This window comes from Aythya ferina (genome assembly GCF_964211825.1).
Source record: "Aythya ferina genome assembly, chromosome: 18".
NCBI classification, from domain to species: Eukaryota; Metazoa; Chordata; class Aves; order Anseriformes; family Anatidae; genus Aythya; species Aythya ferina.
The window spans coordinates 4,796,024-4,820,182 of record NC_140317.1 but is presented as its reverse complement, the minus strand read 5'-3'; the positions used below and the strand labels follow the sequence as shown (position 1 = coordinate 4,820,182).

Genomic DNA, 24,159 nt, shown 5'->3' with positions numbered 1-24,159 from the left:
TGGGGCAGAAAACGTGGTTTTTTTTTGTTATTTTAATTATTTTTAATTACTTGTTTTTATTATTATATTACCTCCTTTTTCATCTTTATCATTTTTATTATTTTTATTATTTTTATATCTTCTTTTTTCCTTTCTCCTATCATCATCATCATAATCATCATCATTTCTTCTTCCTCCTTCCTTCCTCATGTCACTTTTCATTATTACTATTATTTTATTATCATCATAACTATTATAATCATAATAATTATTATTTATTAAAAATATATAGAAAAAATATATAGAAAAAATATCTTTTTTCTAGGGAACCTGCTTTGGCAGTGGGGTTGGACCCGACGACCTCTCGAGGTCCCTTCCACCCCTACCATTCTGTGTTAATTTATTTATAATTAATTATTTCTGCTTTCCTTTCCCCACCTCCCCCTGCGCCCCCACCCCCAGGACCCCAGAAGACCTTGGAGGACTCGGGGCCCCGCCCCTCCCCGCCTGCCACAGAGCGGAGCCCAGAGCGCCCCCGCGCCGCTTCCGGCGGGGCGGCGGCCATCTTGTGTGCGGGCAACGAAGCCACCGCCGTGCCCGGGAAGAGGCACGCAGAGGGGAAGCGACCGCGGAGCGCCGCAGCCGCGCTCGGGAAGCGCCAGGAGTCAGGCGGAGGAGTTCGAGTCGTCCTCACGGCTCCTCCTCCGGTACCAGCTCGGTGCGAGCGGCAGCGGCCTCCTCTCGCCCCGCCGCGGGGGCAGGAGCCCCGTGCCCTCACCTAGGATGGCGGCGGGGGACGCTCCTCCCCCGCGGCAGAAAATGGCGGCCGGGCGGGGGCGGCGCTCTCTCCCCTCACCTCTATGGTCCTCTGACAGGAGGACCCCGACCCCAAAAGCGACCCCCCCACACAGCCCCCGCCCCCCATTTCCACCCCCATTCCCCCCCCAGGCTGCCCCCAGCCCCTTTTTTTGGGGTGCCGCGGGGGCTGGGGGCTCACCGCGGGTGCATTCTGGGCGGGCACATCGCTGGGCGAGACCTTCCTCCTCCTCCTCCTCCTCCTCCTCCTGCTGCTGCTCCCCACCCCTCGGGGGGCGGCGATCGTCGGCGGGGAGGGCGAGGAGGATGCCACGGAAGCTGTTGCTGCCTCACAGAGCTGTTTTTCCTCCCTTTCGGGCTCCCCGGGGGCCGCATGAGGCGCTGGCCATGAACGCGGCCAGGAGCGGCTACCGGGTCTTCTCGGCCAACTCCACCGCCGCCTGCACCGAGCTGGCCAAGCGCATCACCGAGTGAGTGCCCGCCGGGCCCTGGGGCTTCCAGCACCTTCCCCGTGCCGCACACCCCTGCTGCGGATCCCTCTGTGCACGAGGATTGGTGTGGAGAGCTTCCAGCAGCCCCGTCTGACCACCCTTGGGTGCTGCCTGAGCCCCTTGGGTGCTGCCTGACCACCCTTGGGTGCTGCCCGAGCCCCCTCAGCTCTTTTTTCAGAGCTGGTGAAGAAAACACCCCGGCTGCCTGGCACCTCCGACGAGCTTTGGGTGCCACACGCAGCCCCTGCTGTGGGGCAGGAGGAGGTGGAGGTTGGAGGAATCGGCATCAGAAAGCGTTCAGCTGTTTTTTTTTTTTTGGGGGGGGTTAAAACTTTGCTAATTTGTGGGCAGGGGGTTGGGAGCTTGTTTGCTTCGCCGCTCGGAGCCGGGGAGGGGATCCGTGCGCTGACTGGGGTGGGTTTGGTGCCCTGCTGGCGTCTCGGTGGGCAGCTTGTGCTAAGCAAACAGGGGTTGGTTTAGGGATAGAAATGTCGTGGTTTCCCCCTATTCTGTTTTTTTTTTTTCTATCTGTTCCTTTCGGCAGAGCTTGCTTGCGGTGGGGATGGAGGCGCTGGGTCCTGCTGCGGGAGGTAACAGCCGGCCCCGAGATGTGGCGCTTGGTGCGCGGGGTCCCCACCGACGCCTCGCCTCTCATTTTGGGTTAATTCCGTGCAAACTGGGGCAGCCAACAAGTGGTAGCTCCCAGCTGAGCTCCTAAGAAGCAGGGACACGCGCATTATGGCGCTGCTCCCAAAATTGGGGGTCTCGTTTGTCTTCCACGGCAGGTAGCGTCCTCACCCTGCTCGAGGGGGTAGGAAATTAAATTGGAAGCATCTCTAAAAGCAAGTGTGTGGCCTTAAATTGTGAGAAGGCTTTGCTGTGAGTCCAGCTAGCCTAACAACCAGGGTGTTCAGCCCTTAGCACAGGTAATCTCCCCGCAGCTGACTCCGCTGTTTGTCTGGGATCGCCGGCGTTGACTGGCCACGCGTTGGATGACAGCGACGGGCTGCCCTGGCTGTGGGAAATCCACGCGTTTGGGAGTGGAAAGCTTTTGCGGTTGGTGGGTGGTCTTCTGGTGTGGTTTCCAACTATATTTGGTCAATTCCAGATGGCTTTCCCTTCGCTGGTACAAGCCTGGGAGCAGCCTCTGCGTAACCGGCTGGGCCGGGGAGGGCCCGTCCTGTTCCATCAAGGCGGGCTGTGACAGAGCCCCCAGGGACAGGGGACGAGCTCTGAGCTCTCAGGCCTGAACGAGCAAAGCGGCAATCGTCATTTTCTGCTCTCTGTCTTTAAAAATAACTTGCTGCCTTCCGAAGATGTGATGAGAGGAGACGCAGGGCAGGCTTCCACAGGCTGCAGCACACAGCTGGCCGGGCGCTGCGCTGTTCGTACTCGCTTCTCTCTGGCAAGAGGTGATGCGTGGCAGGTGCCAAAACCGTCTGGAATTTCTCCCTGGTGTCGGGAAGCACTGCTACTGCTGGAGGAACCTGTGTCTAGAGGGTCCTCATCCTCTGCAAGGCTCCCAGCGATGCTCTAGGATGAACAGCAGCAGAATCCAGAGTGCGACCTCCTGGCTGTCTTTCCCAAAGCGTGCTTTCAGTAGAGGCTCTGGGGGCTTTTTCCCCAAAAAAACGTGGTATTTTTCAGCCTCTCGTGCTGTGGCTGTGCACTGCCCTCCCGTAGGAGCCCGGGGCAGTTTCACCACCTTGACCGTGCCCCCCTTGTTTTTCCAGGTGGCTAAAGACGCGGGGCTGCTGCCTTCCCATCTGTGTCCCATCCCAGTGCTTTGCTGGGGCGGTTGTGCCTTTTAGTAGAGGTGGAGAAGCCTTTTGGGGTGAGTTTAAGAACACAGTGCGTTCTTAAAGGGTTTATTGAGCTTTACTATGAGCAGCAAAAGACCTTGAAGGAAGACAACTCCTAATATCGGGGTAGGGCCTTTTGGGGCCCTTCTCCATGCAGGCTCCGTTGCTCTCTGCCTGGAGGTGCGATGGCAGGAGAGGTAAGCGATGCCTAGAAGTGGCCTTGAAGCTGTTGGGAACACTCAGTCTGTTACCAGCTGGGTGAAAACGAGACTCTGAAGATCCCTTCCTGAGGCAAAACTGATACCTGAGGACTCCGAGCTTACCTTTTCTTAAAATCCTAACCCCGGGGAGGAGCAGCAGGATACAAACGAGTCACCTGAAGGCTGCTCCATCTCTGCTGCATTTAATGTCAAACTTCCAGAGCTGGTTGGGTGCAGGCTCTGAGCGTGGCGTCCTGGCCCGCTGCCGATCTCTACCATTTCCTACTGGGCCGAGGGACTGGATGGTGGATTCAGCTCTCCTTCTGAGTTCCCAGGCCTTTGTTTATGGTAGCTCCTGCCTAGGAGAGGGAGAGGAGATGGTGCTGGCTCAGGACAGCCAAATACTCCGTGAAACTACCAGGGGTGCTCCTCGGAGTCGGGATGGCAGAGAGAAATAAACCTCCCGCTCGCTTCTGTCTTGTAAACTGATGGGGATTTTTTTTTTTAACTCTTTCCCCTGTGGAAAGAAAACTGCTTAACTGGGACGCTCGGCAGCTGATGACGAGCTGCGTTTGCAAGGGGGAAGGATAATTTCTGGGGCCTTTTCCAGATCATTTCTGATCCCCGATGGGCTCTGCGTGCTGCTGGGGGAAGGAGGAGGGATTCGCTTTGAATCCCCGGGGCCCAACAGATGCATTTCGCTCTGCTCTGACCGCGGTGTTTGGCACGGGGGCACGACCGCCACGTCCCCCTTGGAGGAGCTGTGATTTGTGAAGCTTCCAGCCGTGTCCCCGCTGCTCCTGCAGCTCTGCAGCGTGCAGGTTGTGAGTATCCTGGGCGTGCACTGCACACCGAAGCGACACAGAATAATAAGGAAGAGACGGGGACTTTTGTTCTGATCTTTGGTCCCGGGGAGCCCCGTGCCCAGCTGTAAAGCCAGTGCAGCGCTTTCGGTGAGAGCTGGAGACGAGCCCTGCTGCTGGCAGCGGGGGGGAGGCCTTGCAGCAGCCTCCTGCAGCTGGAGGAAGGAGCTTTGGATGGGAGGGAGGAAAAATAACAGCAGCTTTCCTCCTCAGGTCAGCTTGGCAAGAGGCAGAGCACCAGAGGGGCACCCCAGGGTGTCAGCTCATGGGGTGCTGTGTCCCGTCTCCAAACCCTGTCCTTTTCTGGGGAGTTTGTGCTGCAGGAGGAGCAGAGCTGGCAGCAGCTCCTGCGTCTCAGACACGGCAGCACCGTGGCAGAAGCTCGCAGAGGGGACAGGGTGAAACTGCAGCGTGTTTCTGACCGAGGGGAAGGGACAGCCAGCTGGAAATAGGCTGGTTGGAGAGGGTGAGTGGTGGGAGATGGCGAGGGATCCCCCAGGGCCCTGGGGGTGCAGGGAGAGAGGTGAGGAGGAGCCCGGGGGGTGATAAGGATCGCTGGGCAGCTGGCCCTGCATCAGGGGCTGCTCTGATGTCTTCCTGAGCTGTTCCTGAAGGAGAGGTCAGGGAACACCGTGGAGCTGTGCTCTCCTAAAGACTTGCTGGAGCTTGAAACCAAAAGCCAGAAGTGAATTGTGTCTCCAGTTCTGATTAACCATGTCCTTAACCCACCTGTCCTTTGGCCCGGGAGCCCGGTGCCACGGCTTTTGGCAGCCCCAAGGCCTGATAAAACCTCGCGCTTCCCGACATCCTGCCGTGTGGCACTTCCTTATTGAGCCACGGGCTGATCACGTTTGGGCTGGGAATTTCAGGCAGATCCAAAATGCTTTTCTGCTCACAGCTTCGTGTCCTGGCTTGCGTTGAGACCGTGGAAAGCTCGCTCACCTTTCCTGGGCACTGCTTGTAGGGAGAGATAACCCAGAGCAGGGTAAATTTTTACTGATTGCTCTCAGTAGGGTTTTTTTAAGCCCTAAAGAGAATTTTGTTTTCTCTTGCACACTGTCAGGTGGGTGCCAGAGCTGGTGTGAGGACAGCAGGGCAGAGGGGAGCAGGGCTTTGCCTTTTAGGAGCCGTGAGTGGCTGCGGGATGAAGCCTTGAAGAGATGGGAGCAGCCGTACCTTGATCCCTGCCCTGCCCAGCCCTCTGCATGGAGCTGCCCGCATGGATCCCAGCTCTGAGCACTGCTTCAAAAACCAAAACCAGCACCAGGCTGAGCTTCTGCCCCTCTGGGGTGGAGAAGCGAGCTTCCAGCAGCGAGCTGGTGCTCTGGTGTGTGCGTGGAGCTGGTAATTGTGACACTTCTGCAGGCTGCGTGACACCAGCCTGACCGTCTCCCAATTTTAAGCCCCTCTGTGCCAGCAGCAGTCCCCTTATAGCCAAGGATTGTGCTGTGAGTCCTCCCTCACAGTAGGACTACGTAGTAGGACTGCTGATGGAGCTTATTTTGCTCGGAGAACACTTCAGCTGCGACACCAGGAGCCTTCTCCTCGGCAGCACGAGCTGGATCCCTGGTGGGAGTGCTCCGAATCACCTCTGACTGCCTCTTTTCCCTAGCGAAGACCTGCCCGTGTCTGCGGCCAGCCTGATGTAATTCTGACAGCCCCGCTGGCCTGGCTGGGTGCTGGCTGCTGAAGCCAAACGCGGATGAAATTCTTGCTGTCAGCTTAATTCCTCTGCTGTCTAACGCAGCGAGCAGCCGGGAGCTTCTGCACGGAAAGAGAAGATTTGCATCTTCTGATCTGGAAAGAGAAGAGCTGGGAATGAAGGCAAAAAAGGGCAAAATGATAGGAAGTGGAAATTTTTCTGCGGCCTCTTCCAAATGGGCGCTCTGAGGCTGGCTCGGGCTGTGCTCTGCCCTTGCCCTCGGTGTAAATCTTCCTCTGGCCAAACCTGCCGCTCCGATTCCTGGTTCCAGCAGCACAGAAGCTGTGCTAACGCCGTGCTGCCTCAGCAGGGCTCTCGTTTCGTCCCGTGCACGCCTGGGACCTTGCCAGCCGCATCCTCCAGGCGTCACAAAACTCCTCCGTGTTGCTCCCGTGTATTTGCTCCACTCCTCTGTGGATTTGCTCCACTTCAGCAAACACACCGTGTGCGTTGGGGCGTCACAGCTGCCCCAGCCTCACTTTCCAGGGTAGTTTTGAGCTGAGACTTCAGCTCAGGGGCTCGGAGCTGAGTCCAGGAGCTGCTGGTTGGGCACACGTGCCTCTAAATACTTCCCAGTGGATCACCTGTTGGGACTGTGAAAGGCAGAAGTGTCAGCCGGGGGAATAGTCTGCACTTCAGAGCATTTCAACACGCTCTCCAAAATGAATCTTTAGCATGTAGCAGCGTCAGGAGGCGGGTGCCTCCCGAGCCCTGTTTCTGTTTGGCTGGTGTAATTTGAACACGTTTTTGCTGGTTTTCCTCAGAAAATGAGGCTTGGTGCCATCGTGCCACCTCTCCGCTGGACAGGAGCCTTTGGGGTGGGCTCTTCCTCGGAGTTTTGTGGGGTTTGTGCCGATTCCTTGGGTGGTGCTGGTCGTGGGATGGGTTGCTCAGTGGCTGATACCGACGGGACGGGTGCGTGACGGCCCCGACCGGCTGTAGGGCACACACACGGCTGCGTGTGAGCCCCCAAACGCTCCGTCCCGATGTGTTGGCACCAGGCAAGACGCGTCCTGCAGCTTGGCTGAGGTGCTCGGCTCCCCCTGGGCAGAGCTCGTGCTCTGTCCACGTTCCCCAAGCAGGATTTGGCTCACGAAGCGCTCAGTGCCCCCGTTTCTAACCTCCTTTTTTTTGTCCTCTCCAGACGTCTCGGCGCTGAGCTGGGGAAATCCGTGGTGTATCAGGAAACCAATGGAGGTAAGAGAAGCCCTCGCTGCTCACAAACCTGTTTTGGGGTGATCTTAGAGCTGCAGACAGTCAGACCCGTCCGGTAGGTGCAGTGATTCAGCCCTGCTGCTGCTCCTGGTGGTGCTGAGCTCCTGTGCCTAACCTTAGACAGAGCAATTAGTGTGTGCCTCGTTCCCTGGGTTATCTTTTCCCTGCCTGGCAGCTCTCTCTCATCTGTGATAGATTCCTACCTCGGGTGTAAGCTGCTACAAAACATCACCTGCTGTTGTGCTTAGGAAGCCATCCTCTGAGTTTGAAGTAATGCCTTGTAAAATTGAAATTACTCCCTGCTCCCAGTCCTCCCCCCGCCACAGGCAGTTCACAGGCACCTGTCTTGCCTTTAAGAGCCCAGATTTGGGGCCGAGCTGGAGCCTGTGCCTCTTGGAGCCTGTTTGCATCTCTTTAAACGTCACAGCTGCCCGTTTCCAGTTGTCTGTGCTGGGCTGAAACTCGAGGATATTGGCTAACGGAGTTTGGCTCAAAGTCCTTTACCACTTCAAGGTCTTGTTTGCGTTTGAAAGAGAGTTTCAGGAGAGTTTCAGGCGAGTGAGTGAGTGATGGAAGTGGCTCTGGGTCACCACGAGGAGTTTTGGTAGGAGCAGCGGGACAGCCACGTGGCGATGCGTGAGGTTGTGCCTGGGCTGCCTCGTGCTGCTCAGAGCTCCCTGCCCTCTGGGGTCGGTTTTAAATCGGGCTGCCTGCTTCAGGGGCTGAAGCCGTTCCTCGTCACTGCCCAATAAATCATCCTCCGTTCAGCAGGGTCCCTTAAGGCTGCTGCAGATGTCTGGACGGGTAGGTTTGGGTTCTGCAGCCCAGCACATCTCGCTCTCTTTTGTCTTATCCCTGCTCCTGTGGGAAAGGAGCAGCCCAGGAGGGCACTTTGGGAAACCTTTGGCTTTGCTCAGCTGCTGTGGGGCTTTTCCTTTTGAGTAAGGGGCTGTAGGAAGCGTTTTCAGGGGAGACTCGGGTTTCCAGCTCATGGCAGCGTTGAGATACCCTGAGCTTCGTAGTGCAGCTGGGGAGCTCTTCCTCTGAGCACTGCTGCAGGGGTGTGATGGGCTAACCTGGTGAGTACCGGAGGATGTTCTGCTTTGGGGTGGCTCTTTGTTAGCTAGGGAATGAGGTATTGACGGCTTTCAGCAGGAGAAATGGAAAGGATCTCTCCTTGGGAGTTCAGTAACTGCCTTCTAGGTGCAAGGTAACAGCCAGTCAGCCTATTTTGCCTTGTAAATGCAGCTCACTCACCAGAATGCGGTGCCAGCTCCTTGCTTCCCAGGGCTGGCCTCTGGAAAAAAAACACAAGTCCTGCTGCCTTCCCCGACCTCTGGGCCCAATTGTCATTAAAACGTGATGCCTTATTTAAAACACCATGTCTTATCGCTGGAAGTCTGACGTTTGGGAATAAACCTGTGTTTTCATTCCTCCTCAGAAACAAGAGTTGAAATAAAAGAGTCTGTCCGGGGACAGGATATCTTCATTATCCAGACCATCCCCAGGTAAGGGACTTGTGGCTGGGTTTTACACCTGTGACGTGCTTTTAATTTCTGCTCCAGCAGATCGTTCTGGTTAGCTTGCTAGCCGTTAGCCAGCACGGCAATGTCTCTTTGCAGGGATCTCAGTGCTTTGACTTAATCTAGGACACAACACAGCGTTCAGCTGTTAAAATTCCCAGAGGATCGCTCACCACAGCAAACCGAGCCGCGTCCCATCCAACAGCACAAGTGGCATTTGAGGCAAGAGCCAGCCCGACGGATGGGGCGAAGCGAAGCACCCCTGGGCTGTGGGGGTGTCCTCGCAGGCTCAGTTGCTCGGTGATTTCTGACTGGCACTTCCATTTCAGGACGTGCAATTTCCTCTCTGTTCCCATTACCGAGCAGCAGAGCCAGCAACAAAAGGGCAGCTCGTGCTTCCATCACAGGCTGGATTACTCTGCCCCTCTCCCCGCAGTGGTGTGAAACTGAGTGGTGTGGAAATCCTTTCCTTCCCTCCTCCACACGTGTAATTCTTAAAGATGTGATGCATTTTCTTAAGTGGGCCAATTTTTTATTTTTATTTTTTACTTTGGGCTGTTCTAGCCTCGGAGTAAGAGGAAAAATAAGTGCTAAAAGCAACCCTGGTCCCAGAAAACCACTTGTTGACCCAGGAGCCTTGTTCTCCTGGCTGATGTAGGGTACGAAGATGGCATTAGGATGGGACAGCTGATAGTGACCAAGCAGTCCGTGCAAGTTAGTGGGAGGGAGCCTATGTGCAAGTGATGCAAATGAAACCTGCAGAATGACCAAGAGCAGGTAGGGGAGGTGCTGTTCTCAGAGGTGAGGTATTGATCCGATGCATTTTGCACCATGAGCAAAAGCAAAGGTGTTCCAGTTCTGACAGCTTTCTCCAAGATAGCAAATTCTGCTGGGATTTTGGAGATCACAAGCACCAGTAAGTACCAGAGCTCCAGCAGGTAGCAAAATAACCTGGAAACTGATATTTTCCGAAGAAATACAGCCCACTGAGAATTCACACTCATTTTCTCTTTGTAATGCTTGGCCTGTTAACAGAATCGGGAGGACTACAGCTCCTCACTTGTGGAGCTCCTCTTGCAGGCTGAGGCGTTTTCCTGGAGCTCCTCTGTCTCCAGAGAGATGCTCTCAGGGTTTCCTCCCCCAGGGAGCAGCTGAATCTCTGCGAGCTGAGAACCCTCTGCTGCAGGCTGTGCTCCAGGTGAGCGGCACCGTTCTGCTGCCCCTGCTGGGAGAGTTCTCCCAAATTACTTGTAACTGAGAGCTTTGTGAACATGAGACGGGTGAGGAATTCAGAGAGAGAACTCGGAGCACTGGGGACTAACAAAGCTCATGGGGAAAACCTCCCCTGCCCTCAGCTTGTTTACCCTCCTGTTTTTCTGTAATCTGAACTGATTATTCCGGGTCGAGAAATGGGTCCTTTTAGCAAAAGTGCTGAAGCTCCTTCGGTCGAGGTGCCACTGTTGTACAGACAAATCATCTTTTATTCTCAAGCTGCAGCTGTGCCTTGCTGCGTTGCTCGAGAGGACAGGTTCAAGGACGTCTCCATTTTGCAGAGGGCTTCAGGGAGCTTTTCAAGAATAAAAACAACCACCGTGTCGGATAACCTGAAAGTAGGGCTTCTACGCTCATTTCTGGTTCAAAAAGCAAGTGAAGTATTAGAACTTGCTGGAAAATGAGGGAGAGGAGACAGCCTTGTTATGCTGCAGCGTGGACCCACAGTCTGCATCTTAAATGCATGGAGATGGAACAGAAAGAGCTGAATATTTGATGCAAGCTCCTGGTCCAAAAAATGGAGCAGAACTAAAGAAGTTCCAGTGCCAGGTGTCATCCGGGGCTGCTGGTGTAGGGACTGGCGTGTGTGGGGGAAACTGAGCCTCCTGGTGCTGCTGAGGGCTACCGGGAGATCTGCCAGAGGTCTCTGGATAAGTGGCAGGTAGGAGGCACTGCTCTGCCAGAACAAGGAGAGGACAAACAAAGGCAGCGGGTGCGGAGTTGAGAGCAGACAGAAGGGGTGGCACTTCCCAGTACCAGGTACTTCTCAGCTTCCCAGTACCAGCCTTTTAGCTTCAGGAGCTCCTTACTGCCTGGGGCTGCTGCCTGTCAGATCAAAAAGCTGCGGGAGGGATTCCTGGTGGGCATGGGGAGAAGAGCAAGGTCTGGTGGGGACACGAGGAGCGTTGCTGGCTCAGCAGGAGCTGCAGGCTGCTGGCGGCTGTGGAGAGCATCACCACAGCCTCGTGTTCTGCCCCCTGCTCGGCAGGGTTGGGGCCTCTCAGTAGCAGGGCTGAGCACCCCAATTTGGACGTTCCTGCCTGGTTTGAACAGGCAGCGTGCTGTGGATGTAGGTGCTGGGCAGTGAGGGTAGGGCAAAGGGAGCAGCTCTCCAGAGTCCAGCGTGAACCCCCACCTGCACACTGAGAGGCGTTCCTCCTCCTCCAGTAGTTTCTCCCTCACATCCCCCAGCACCACGAGGACTGCGGGCACCTTTTGAGGTTTCTGGCAACCTCCCCTCGCAGCAGCAGTCGTGTTCTCTGTTTTGTTACTATTTTTTTAAAGTAATTTGAGAAGCGATGATGGAAAATATTGAATTTCATGGGTGACCTTCAATTAGACTTAAGCGAGGCTGCTTTGTCTCACACAATACTGATAGCAGCATCCTTTTCTCCTCTCCCAGCCGCGCTGGCACGACTGGAACAGCAAAGGGAAGAAGTGGTTCTTTGTTAGCTCGCTGCCCTAGGTGGCAGGGGTTATGTTTTATGTAATTCTTGGCTGGCTGCTTCGGAGCTGACAAAGCTTTCTTGTGTACGAGCAGCATTGTGCGGGGGGCTCGGCGGAGCCAGCGGGAGAATAAAGAGACGCAGAGCGGTCGCAAATGAGGGCCACAAATAAAAGTTGGGTCCCAAAGGAAAAGGGAGAGCCCCGGAGAAGTGGTTAGAGGAATGTGGTGTCACACACGGATGGGAAATGGTGTCTCTGGGCGCTTGGGGATGGCAGGCCAGGTGGGCTGCAGGGTAATCCCAAAATATAAGCTCCCAAAAAGCTCTGCAGGGCTTCGAGATGCTCTGCATGGGAGGGTGGCCCCAGGCAGCCCCTGCTCGGTCACCCTGTGGCTCTGCAGCAGGGCCACCCTCAGCGTGGCCCTCCCGGGGAAGCGGTATGGGGGGTGGCTGCTGGAAAAAAAACAAAACCAAGCAGGAACATCTTTATTCAGGGCAGGGACCACAAGTCCTGATTGCTCCCACGTGCACATTGCTCACCTCCAAAGTGGTCTCGTTGCTTTGTGGTGCTGCAGGCACTGATTGGGATTGGGGCCCACCTCGGTGTTGGTTGTAAGGAATTCAAAGGACTGGCCCTTCTTTTTCCTTTCCAAAATGAGTCCAGATGCAGATAAATGCACTCCTGGGGTGCGCCAGGCATGGTGGTGCAGCTCATCGCAGATGTTTTTACGTGCATCCCTGTCTGTGTGTGCTCTGCCAACATCCCTTCTTTGTTTCACTTTCCAAGTAAACGTTGTTCAGGGTTTCTACTGCTGTTCCTTCCATCTCTAGGTAAGTCAGATAGCAAGGAGATGCTGACCTCTGCCAGAACGATGTGTTGGGGCTCGGTGCAGCTTCAGAGTACAGTATTGAAGGCAGGGAAAGTAACTTGATTATGTTGCTTAAAAAAAAAAAAAACAGCTCGGTAAATCTGGCGTGGATGAAATTGTGGTGGCTGCATGCGTGCTGCTGCTTCTTCTAAAGCCTGTTTTATTTTAGAATATACTGTGTGAAGTGACATTTGTTCCATCATTAGTGCGGGAGAATGCCCTCTCTGCTGTGTTGATGGAGGGAGTCATCGTACACCTCGTGTCAGACCGCAGGATCCCGTTCTGCCCAGTGAGTCACTGCCCAGCAGTGCTGCAGTGGCTGCCCCTGCATTTAGCAGTTGCTGATGATGTGCTGTGGCACGAGGGAAGGAGCTGCAGGATCAGAGTGCAGGTCTTGCATACATTAGCATGAGGCACAACGCTGTTTACCTGGAAATTCGATGAGGGAAGTGTGGGTATGGTGTGGGAAGGGCTCGCGCTGGAAAAATACCTGATGTGTGCAACATCTGAATCTTGCAGAGATGTGAACACTGCCGTGATGGAGCTGCTGATAATGGCTTATGCACTGAAGACCTCCTGTGCCAGGAACATCATCGGGGTCATCCCTTACTTCCCCTACAGCAAACAGAGCAAAATGAGGAAGAGGGGCTCCATAGTCTGCAAGCTGCTGGCTTCTATGCTGGCCAAGGCAGGTGAGCGTCGCAGGGAGCAGCCCGGCCGCCTCGGGCGCTGCCTTGCAGCTGCTGGCAGCCTGCAGGGTGCCTGCCCTTCCCTTCCCTTCCCTTCCCTTCTCCTCCTGTCAGATGCGCAGGCGTGCTGCCAAAACCCTGAGCTGCTTTGGGGGAGTTTATTTTTATTTCTTTAGCTCATGCCTGGGGAAGTGGCCTAGAAGTGTCGCGTTGAAATAGTCACGGTTGCTGGTCGGGCAGCGTCTTACCGCATGCCTGTTTCTTCCCATGTCTCTGAAACTTTTTTTTTTTTTACCTGCTTATGCTCATTTTAACACGTGGCATGCTGGTCTGACTAAGAACTGAAACAGTCTGGAAAATGGAGATGGTTCAGGAACTCCAGCTTTGTGGGACTCGTCTCAGTGAATCACTTTTTTTTTTTTTTTCTCCTTTCTTAGGGTTAACGCACATTATCACGATGGACCTTCATCAGAAGGAGATCCAAGGCTTCTTCAGCTTCCCCGTAGACAACCTGCGGGCATCCCCTTTCTTGATTCAGTACATACAGGAAGAAGTGAGGTTACTCTACTTCTGTGTATATCAACTTGGCTTAACGCCGTGGCGGTGTAGGGGTGCTAGATCAGATGCTCTGCTCATGAATCTCTTTTTCTCAGGGAAACCTTTTGCATGTTCCACAAGGAAGTGGGAAAATGCTACATTAAATCAGATTGCGTGAGATTACACCTGGATAGAAATCGAGTTTTTGACCATAAGCTGGAGATGAGCTTGAGCCCTCGGTTGAAATTCATTGCTCTCTGTAGAGCCAGAGCCATCTGAGAGGTGCTCTTTATGCCCCTGCCTCTGATCACCTTTTAAATCCTGTTAGTGTCTCCACTCCCCCTTTGTTCTGCAGTGGCTGTCTGACTGATCTGAATTATTGATGGACTTTGTCTTGGGCTCTGCTTAGGAATGCTGAGCACACAGAGGGCCTGGGGACGGGCGTTTTGTCTCCCAAATGCAGGAATTGATTTATGCCTGCGTGGTGAGAGCAGGGCTGCTGCACGTGGGGAGCCCAGGGCCTGGGTTCGGACCTGCAGCCAGCCCGTGTGGGGTGGGTTAAACACAGTGAGCTCTTCCTTTTGACCATTTTGAGTGTAAAACCTGCTCTGCGCGGGCACTGGGGGCTCCGTGTTGTAGAGCCAGGGCTGACCCCTTTGGCCCCAGGGTCTAAACAGCCCCCTTTCTTTCCCTGCACTGTGCCCCGTCTCTCAGACCCGGCTGCAGGTAGCACAGGCCCACGGCTTGTGGATGCCAGTAGTGAACTCCAGTCCTGTGCAAAGTGGGACCTGTGAACAGATGGCATCCCCTGCACTACTGCCAGCTCTAACCCTATTTGCGTGGCGTTTGGGGCAGAATATGCAAATACAGGTGTTGAAAAGAAGGGGTGCAGTGGCCTTGCAGTGCTTGTACCCCAGGAGGAAGATTTGGGCTGGGGAAAGTGAGTTGGGTGCAGGTCTTCAGCCATGAATCAAACCAGAAGTGCTCTCTCAAGAAGGCCTTTACTTAAACAGTTTTTTATCACATCCAGATTCCGGATTACAGAAACGCAGTTATTGTAGCCAAATCTCCTGATGCAGCTAAAAGGTAAATAGATTTTTTTATTATCTGGTTTAAAAATAACTTGGAAAAGGTCTGGGCTGCTGGGGAATACACTGGGGAAAAATAAGGGAGGGTTTGCAAATGGATCAGCAATCTGTTTCATAAGGCATTTGTGGCTGGAAGTCAGATGGGCATCTGTAGTGGTGCAGATGGGCAGCTGAATTTTGTAGTCCCAGCCCCACGGGAGTAAATTTTGGAGTTTGCTGCTGCAAACCTGAGTGGTTCACCTGGGGTCAGGCTCCCTGCATGATGAGTTTCAGCAGGGCCTGACCGTGTCAGAGAACATTCGGCGTGCAGAGGAACACCAGGAGATCTCTGTGGTGGGGGCAGAGTGGGCTTTGGGGTGTTGGGAATCCAAAGTCCTTTTCAGGGAAGCTCTTCCCTGGGGAAATCCTGTACAGCCTTTTTTGTTGGATCTGACGTGCTGTGGTTGTCCTGCAGGGCTCAGTCTTATGCTGAGAGACTACGGCTGGGACTAGCAGTGATCCACGGAGAGGCTCAGTGCACGGAGCAGGACATGGACGACGGCCGTCACTCCCCTCCGATGGTCAAAAATGCAACCGTGCACCCTGGCCTGGAGCTGCCTTGTAAGATTAAGCTTCTCTGCTCATCTCTGAGCAAAAAAAGACGAGTGGGAAATGGCTCCCGGTGGGGCTCTGTCGGTATAACCAGCCCTAGGGCAGTTGAATTTTCCTCGTGGAAAGGTTGATGTAGGAGGAGGCGTGGGGAGGTCCTTGTTTAACTCTTTCTGGCCATGCAGAGCACCAGTTTCGCTCCCCTTGGCTTCTCCCACTCAGCAGTGCCAGGCAAACCTGTGCTAGAGGTGGGGTTTTACGGTGCAGAACTCACTGAAACCAGAAAAGCAATGCAAAAGTGGAACTAGCAGGGGAACGGCCCCTGAGACAGCCCGCTGTGCACAGCCTGAGGAGATGAGCTGGCCTTTGCTTCCCCCTCGTGCAGCCATGGTCACTGCTGGAAGCTTTCTCCACCTTGAGATGCAGGTGGTCGTGTTGCAGTAGCCGTGGGGCTGTTTCCACACAGCCTTGGTGCTCGTGCGGCTGCTGTGAGCAGGCTCGGGGACCATCGCTGAGCTTCTTCCCGTGCTCTTGCCACCAGCTGATAAGCTGCTGTCTTGAAAGCAAAGAGGAGGAAACCTTTTATTCTGGGAAAAACAGCCCCCGTAGGATCCCTTAGGATTGCTTGCGTTCTTGCAACAGCAGCAATCGAACAAACAGCCAAAATCCAGCTCTTAATTTGGGAGGATTTCACCTTTCTAGGTAGGTGGGGGTCGGACAGAAGCGATGGGTGGCTGAGAGCAGTGTGGGAATGGCAGCGTGCTGCTGCCTGGGACAGAGCCGCCCATTGCGCAGCCACGCGTAATTACCCGGGCTGTGGCCGGGGCTGCTGATAAGCAGCTCCCCTTTTGAAGTTGAAGGAGAGCATCCAACCAGTTTGTGGCCAAGTCAGGGAGGGGGAAGGCAAGTAAGACCGCAGGCATTTTGTGCTAACCCAGGCATCGCTCGGTAATGAAATCAGTTCAGCCAGGCTTGTGATGCTGGTGAAACTCCACCCCAAGGCCCAGGAGGGGTTTCGCAGTGAAGTTTGGAGCTTCATCGCGGTTGTCTCCTGTCTGACAGGGGATTTCTTCATGCACTGGCAACAAAACAGGGATGTGCACGCTTACTCACTGGCCTTTTGCTTCCTGTCCTGCCCCGCAAAGGATTCTGTCCTCCAGGATGTCACATCTGGCTGCTGGCAGGGCCTCGATGGAACTGCAGCTTTATTCCCAGTCGTGTCACTTGAAGGAATCTCAGCTGTGGGAGCTTGTGCTGCTGGGCAGCCCCATAAACGGTAGCTCGTACAGAAATTTCCCCCTGTCCCGTTTCGTTAGGGTTTCGGTGGAAAAAATGTGTTCAGTCCTCAGCTACCCAAAGGTGAACTGGTTTGCTGTGTGCCACCACTTTATTTATCTCCTGCAGAAACTCAGCCCTTGACTAATGACCTTGCATTCCTGCATGCCTACGGCACACACGGAGAACAAGCAAGCTGCAGCTCAGGAGCTGTCTGACGGGGGAGTTGTGGGGTGGTTTATGGTGTGGCTTGTCCAAAACTCTCAGCAGAAAGCTGCTTTTTTTTTCCTCTCCAGTTTTATGACCTTAGTAAATACTAAGTAAACTTGTAATGCTTAGTAAATTTAAACTACTTAGGAAATACTACGTGGTTTTGAGTGAGTGCTGGGCTCTGCTTGTGGAGCTGCAGGACACTGGGGTAATAATACCTGGCTGAAAGCAGTCTGTAAGCTTCTGGAGAATCCTGCCTGTGCTGCATTCCCTGCCAGGGATCTGCTCTCTGTCCAGCAGAGGTGAAAACGCAGCAGGGCTGAGGATGGCAATGCTGTGCTTACCCCCTTGGTTCCGCCTCCTTTCCTATCTGCTTGAGTCATTTGGAAGGTGTTTTCCCAGCTCGAGTGGCGCATCAAACAAAGCTTTTGATCAGCTCTCCCTGCCCTGTGTGCCAGCACCTCCACTCCCAGCACCATAAAGCTCGGCGATGGGGTAAAACAGGGCTCTGTGCTCGTCTTGTGTTTGTGGAAGGTAGGGCACACTCGGAACCCACAGCTGCCTGCTTCCTTACCCCAAAACTGGCCAGAAAAGAAAAAAAAAGGAATCTGGTTGTTAAAACAATCAGCCTCCAGGGCTGTCTGGCTCAGGTTTCACGAACACAGGTAGGAAGTGGGAGCCCTCCTGGGGGAAGCAACTGAGACTAAGAGCAGAGCATCCTGCTCTGGGCTGCGAGCAGATCGATGTGGGGCATCCTTCCTCTCAAGACTCCACAATTTGGGGCCCCAAGGGCATGGCCGCAGCCAGCAGGGAGGCAAAACCTGGAGCTGGGAGCCCTACAGCCATTATGCAATGCTTTTTGTGATTCTTTGCGGGTTTTTGAGTGAATCGGCCAGGCTCCTGCATCCTGGCGTGTCCCTTTCCTCCCTGTTCAGGTGGGGATCACGTGCCCTTAATTAACGAGTGCTGTGCAGCATAATGGCTTATTTATGGTCCAGGGTCTGTGCGCCGATGCCATGCTGTGATGGGGCGGCATGTGGAGCTGTAACAGCAACGTGCCAGGGGTGCCTCCAGCTGCACTTCCCAAAGCGCTGTGCTAAAATGGCAGCAGCAGCTCGTGTCACCCCAAAATCAGGAACTCGGAGCCTTGGAGACCTTCTCTTTGTGTGCCCTTTGTCTCAAAGCTCGGGGCCGTGCTTTACCAAGTGCCCGTGGAAGCTTTGCGTGTTGCCCCTCCTGGAGAAAAGTGGCTCTGAAACCCCCTACTTGGTGCTGGAGGCGACGGGCTGCTTCAAACCCAGAGCCCAGCAAGCTGCCATGAAGGAGGAGAAGCTGGGTGGAAAAACTGGAGCGACCTTGGGTCTGTTCCTGCTTCCCTGCCCCCTTATCTCTGCTGGGTTGGGGCAGGGGCACGGCGCTGTTATCAGCCCTTCCAGATCTCTGGGCAGCATTTCTCCAGCAGCCTTTTGTCCCTAGGCCCTGTTGTAAAGGCAGCATTATCTTACGGGGTGGTTATCGCTGTGACGCAGCGGTGTGGGAACTGTCAGCCCCAATTTTAGCATTCCTTAACCCGGTTTTTGACCGCTTGATTGCAGCAGCAGGTCTGAGCACCCGGGAACGCTGCCTGCTCACGGTGATCAGCTCACCTGCAATGCGCGGAGCCTGGGTGTGTGCATCAGGAGCAAGGTGCAGGTCAGAGCGTTTGGCTGATTTCCCCACCACCCCCGTGTTCTTTGATATTCCTGCTTTATAAAAAATAGTTATTTTTTATATTCAAAAGGCTGCAGATACAACCAGCATCTTTTTATGACTTTCCATGGAAAAAAAAAAAACAAAATCAGCAGCACTTTTTGGCCTAAACTTGTGATAATCAAAGGGGCTCCGTCTGGCAGAGGTACACCTGTGGCTTACTTCTGTCGCCTTCTTCTTTTTCTACACGCAGATAGAGGTTTTGTGTCTGGGAGGAGGACGTTCTTTATTATTTTAAATCATTTTTTCGAGCCACCTTCTCGCAGCGGTTCTGACGTGCACGTAGAGGTACCCCCAAAGATTTGGAAGAAAAGGAAAGTGGCTGCAGTAACCCCTGCGTGCGCCCTGCTCGTGCTGCAGCGACCGAAGCTCTCTTGCGATTTGATGTGGTTGGGGGTGGATCTCTGCCTTGCAATTTTTTTTCTTTTCTTTGCAGAGAAAATTGAACAAGGAAAAGGGAGAACATCTCTGTAGGATCCGGGTAGGTCGACACGTTGCCTACCCTACTTTAACAGTAAAGCAAACCTGAAACACAGCGTTCAAAAGCAGACAAAAGCTGTAAAAAGCACGGCTAATGTTAGCCTCTGAGCCTAACGAGGAGTGTGTTTGCTCCCTTTATGGAAGGGGAAGATACAGATTTGCTGAAACTTCACGTTTTTCAGTAAAATAGTGCTGGGTTTCAGCTCCCTGGGATCTGTTCACCATTGCTTAGGGTTTTCCCTCACCTGGCTGCTGTAAACAGAAGTGGTGCTCGTCTGTGGATGCGCAGGGAGAGCAGCCAGATGTAATCCTTTCGATATTTCGTAGCTCCCACCAGGAGCTGCGTTACTGTCCCGACTAGATTAATAAACTAATAACTAACCTGAGCAGGTAGGTAGTGCCTGTAATTGACATTTATGGTCTGCTTATCTCTCCTGAAGCTTAATCCTGCTTTATTGCAAGCACTCTTCCTTCTCATCAGGCTGCTTTCCCTCCAGGATTTAGATAGGACTTTGCATTTGATAAGAGCCTCAGCAACAGCAGTGCAAGGGAGGCTGAGGAATGCGTGCTCCAAAGAGCAATTAACGTCGAGTCCAAGATAGCTGTGATGGTTTTTTTTTAACCACAAAGCCTAGCAATGAGTGACATCCTTTTGGACAAAGCAGAACGTGTTGGTCACCTTTTTGTACAGTTCTGGTGAGCTCAGGGCGCGTTTTGTGTACGAGGAGCAGCACTGCACACGAATCTTTGGAGCTGTGGTCCTGCTAATTGCTTCAATCGCATCCCTCAGCCTGACTCACGCAGCTGTGCTCGGGCCCTGAGTGTTGCCAGGTGCTGGGGAGCTGTGGGAATAGCACCGGCTCAGCCTGCTGTGCAGGACGGGGAGTTTCAGGTAGGACTCCTGACACGGGAGGGCTGAAATCAGTGCTCAGGCAGGCTTCTCGACGGGCAGCGCCTTGTGTTTTTTCATGCTGCTCGAGCGTAAAGCGTGACGTGGAAGCAGGTTGTCTCACAGGACGAATATCTTCCTCTCTAGGTGGCTAAAAGTCCTCTGGACCTGAGAAGCTGTTGTGGGCAGATCACTCGCAGGCAGAGCTACAAAGAGGAGGGAAACCAAGTGCCTCGGGAGGACGCTTTGCACTCCCTGTGGATAGCACACGAGCAGGGGGTGCAGGTGTACTGGCTCAGCCTTACCAAACGTTGGTGTTCTCTTTGCTTCAGTGGTTAGATCAGCCCAGATTATCACCTAACGAAACTCCCGGAGCCACCTACCACCTCCACGTGCTTCCCTGCTGGGGCTTTCTGCCTGGTGCTCGCTGCTGCTTTGTAGGGAGCTTGTGCACGAGCCCTGTCAGTGCGCAGGCAGAGCCTGGGAGGAGTGGATCCTCATTTCTTGGCGCATCTTTCCCACGTGCCACATGGCACAGATCATCCGTGTATACTTCTGGATGCACTGCGGTTGTAGAACTGAGTCTGGGCTGGATGTTGTCCCGCTCTGCCCATTAACGTGCTTTAAAACATTCAGCAAAACGTTGGAAGTTCTCCTTGCAGGTGCTGTTCAGGCGCTCGTGTCCGCTGAAAGATCCTTGCAGGTTTGGTGAGCCAAGAGTAAGCGAGCTGCAGCCTGAGCGAAATCCTTTGGCCAAATCAGTGAGCCCAGCCAGTGAAAAACTGCACGTTGTGCACTGCCCCTTTGAGAGGGGTTATCGGGGAATCCCGGTTGTTGTTCCCAGTGGTGACAGCCCCCTTTCCCCGAGTCCTGGTTTGGAGCGCAGAGGCAAGAAGTCGCTGAGGTTCCCCACAGACGAGGTAGAGCTTTGTAGTGCTCCCTGCACGAGGATCTGCTAGATTTTTGGATCCACGTGTCGCTGAGATCAGTGCTGGGTCCCTGCAGAAACCGAGAGTTTCGTCTTGAGGCAGCAGTGCTGCTCGGAGGAGGAGGAGGAGGAGGAGGAGGAGGATGGTCACAGCAGCGCTTACCCGCTGGGGAAAGAGCGGCCTCGTGCAGGGTGGGACGGTTGCGGTTTGACTCAGAGCTGACTGAGCTGGGCTCGTTTCTTCTCTTCCCCAGTGATGATGGCCAAGGAGAAGCCGCCGATAACCGTGGTGGGAGATGTTGGAGGAAGAATCGCCATCATCGTGGTACGAGGGTGATGGAGGGGAGCGGGCGGGGGGTGGCCTCCTTCCTCCTCCCAGCATCTTCTCACGGGCTGCTTTATCCCAGAGGGTGGGAGGGACCCCCTGCTGTAGGGTGGGAACACGATTATTGTTGCCATTTTTCTTCAGTTTTAGTGATAAGTTTTGATTATTTCAGCTTTCTGTTGAAAACGCTTCGTACTTCAGCCTTGTAAAACCTGCAAACTTTGCCCCCTTGAATCTACAAACATGAGATATCCACGAATAGTCAATGAATCTGGGATGCGTGAAGAATTCTCCTAAAATATTTAAAACCAGCAAAACCTTGCTGAGCTCCTCGTGGGTGCTGTGCCGTGCAGCTCCTACCACCAGGGCAGAATTCCTTCCTGCCTTGCGTGCGTGAGCTGAGCCTCCTTTGTTTCCGAGACACACAGTTTGTGTTGTGCACTAATCAAAAGGGGCTGTGAATCAGGGAAAAAGCCCGAGGTTTTGCAAAGGGATGTTCGTGCCCCTCACCAGAGCTGAAACAGGCAGGGATTTTTTTCCTTTGTGCGTGGCCAAAGCCACAACACCTTGCAGATCCCCCCCTGCCCTGCAGGTGCGGTTAGCTCCTGGCTTTGATGCCGTTTCTGTTTCTTTTCAGGATGACATCATCGATGACGTGGAGAGCTTTGTGGCCGCCGCCGAGATTCTGAAAGAGCGCGGAGCCTACAAGATCTTCGTGATGGCCACGCACGGGCTGCTGTCTGCGGACGCGCCCCGCCTCATAGAGGAGTCCTCCATCGACGAGGTGAGCCCATTTTTTTGGGGCTGCCGAGGAAGGGCCGGCCCTGGCGGTGGATTTGAGGCACTAAAAACCAGAATCTGGTCCTGGGGGAGTGCCTGGTTTCATCAGATGCTTTCGGTTGTGGTTGTTCACAGACGAGTCGCTGTGATTAATACTTGCTGGGGTCAGGTTTGCTTCTCTGCGTGTCGTCTCCCCCACGCACGGATATTACTCACCCCTGCCTGGACACTTCCCTCACCGCAGCTGGCTGCACGTGACCGTTCTCTCACGCCGCAGGCATTCTGCCTCTTGCCCCAGCTGCTGACGGGCACATCACAAGGATGAGATCTCAGACCTCATCCTCGGGATCCGATGTGTCAGATCCTGGGGTCTGAACGGGCCTCGTGGCCTCCGTGGTAGCGGCTGTCGTAGATTGCTCATGATAGCTTCCCCTGCACAGACTGAGTGCCAGGTGGAGAAGCCCATCTCATCTTTTTCTCTGACATACGGGGATTTCTCAGCCTTGCCCTGACCCGTGGAGCTGATTTGGGGTAGCTGTGGAATGCGAATTAATCGTGTCTCTGATACATTCCTGGTCTTTTCCTCCTGGCGCCCCGCAGGTGGTAGTAACCAACACGGTTCCTCACGAGGTGCAGAAGCTGCAGTGCCCCAAGATAAAGACTGTGGACATCAGCCTGATCCTCTCCGAAGCCATCCGGCGAATCCACAACGGGGAGTCCATGGCTTACCTCTTCCGCAACATCACCGTCGACGACTAGAGCTGGTGCTGCCCCTGTCCTGGCTTCCACAAGAGAGGGAAACGTGCATGAGCAGGCAACGCCATAAGTTATAGACGTAACACAGCTGTTTATTCTTGTAGGGAGGGTGAAGGTTCTCGGGGTGGTGAGCCGTGAGATCCCATAGGAACAAATCCACCTGACCAGCACTTTACAGGTGAACGGGAGAGGCCGCCGGCCGTGGGGAGGGTCTACATCCCGCAGAGAGACGGAGAAGTGAGGAGGGTTTGAACTTTGAAATTCCTTTATTTTTTTAGCGTTATCTCTTGCTCTGCAGGGGAGGGGGGGAGTGAGAAAAGCCAAGCTGCCAGCTCACGGGAAGGGAACAGAGGACGCTCATCGCCGCACGCGGACAGCGGCAGAGGAAGCGGCGTTGGGGTTTCTCTTTCTGGCTGTGGTTCGCCCGGGACAGCGCAGAAAGGAGCCTCGCTCGGCTCCGCGTGCTGCTGGCAGAGCCCAGCAGCTCCGTGCCAGCCTCTGCTCCTCTCCCCCAGCCTGGCACGTACTGCTGGCAGAGCCCAGAGCCACGAAGGGCAGCTGGGGGCAAGCTCAAAACCCCTCATGACTTGGGAGCGAGCTCTCCCCTACCTCCCGGCAGGGCAAGAGGTGCTAGTTTAACGTGCTGGCCTTTTCGTTTCGCGAGCCTTGGATCGTTACCGTGCCTCCTGGGGGGGGGGAAAGGCACACGAGGCTCTGGGTCCTCGCTTGAACACTCGTCTGCACTGCACGGCCGGGCACGGCTGCTGGAGGGGCCTGGGGCTGCTGGGGAAGGGGGGGGGGGGGAACGATGCCTCTGCTGCAGCTGGGCTCTCCGGAACACTAACACTGAATCTGCAATAAAGAGCATAGGATTGATCGTGGCTGCTGCTCAGCGAGTCCTTTTGTCCAGGTTTTTTGCTGGAAGCAGGCTCAGGGGGCAGCCTGCAGCCTCCTTCCTCGAAGTGACCCTGTGCCTTGTAGGATCCCGACCTGCCTTGTGGCCAGACGTGAGCGGTGAGGGCTGCTCCCGTGTCCTGCCCTCATCCCACGGGGCTAGAGCAGCGTGCTGATGAGCTCTTCATGAAGTTCTTTATCCCTCTGCCTTTTCCAGGGCTTTTTTTAGCTTTTCCTCAGTCCCCGCACAGGGCTTTGGGGTCCCGAACCAGAAAAATAAATCCAGGGGTCTATATACTTGGTTTTAATGCCCCAAAAGGGAGGTTGAGCATCCTTCAGAAGACAAATGGGTCTGCTCTGCCTCCTGCTTCCCTGGGAGCTGGGGGGTGCCTCGTGGGATGAGGGAGGTGGTGGGGCTTTAATCAGTAAGGGAAAAGAAGTTTGTGTTCGTGTCGGTGCGTGGCTGGGGCTGTGGTGCCTCAGGGACCCCACGGAGCTTTGGGATCATTTTGGGATCGCTCTGCGGTGGGCAGCACCCCACAGCCGGCTGCATGCCCCCTGCCTGGGTCTGTCGCAGGGGCAGAGCCCATCCCTGGGGCCCTGCAGGCTGCGTCCCCAAGCAGCTCATTGATGTCACCTCTTACCTTGGGGGTTTTTGGGGTGGTTTGGGGTGGTTTTGGGGGTATTTGGGGTGCTTTTGGGGGTGTTTGGGGCTAATTTGGGGTGGTTTGGGGGCTAGTTTGGGGGGTATTTGGGGTGGTTTAGGGTGGTTTAGGGGTGGTTTTGGGGGTATT

At 54.5% G+C, this 24,159-nt stretch overlaps 1 protein-coding gene across 1 annotated transcript; it reads left to right on the top strand.

Annotated features, from left to right (window-relative positions):
- The first annotated feature begins 989 nt into the window (after positions 1–989).
- On the top strand, positions 990–23,352 carry PRPSAP1 (phosphoribosyl pyrophosphate synthetase associated protein 1). Its single transcript, XM_084492157.1, has 10 exons — positions 990–1,265; positions 6,998–7,050; positions 8,510–8,576; positions 12,697–12,869; positions 13,304–13,419; positions 14,434–14,489; positions 14,946–15,091; positions 20,865–20,935; positions 21,573–21,719; positions 22,316–23,352. Exons 1-10 carry the CDS (start codon positions 1,102–1,104, stop codon positions 22,472–22,474), a joined length of 1,152 nt encoding a protein of 383 aa, XP_084348283.1. The 5' UTR covers positions 990–1,101; the 3' UTR covers positions 22,475–23,352.
- Positions 23,353–24,159: the final 807 nt, after the last annotated feature.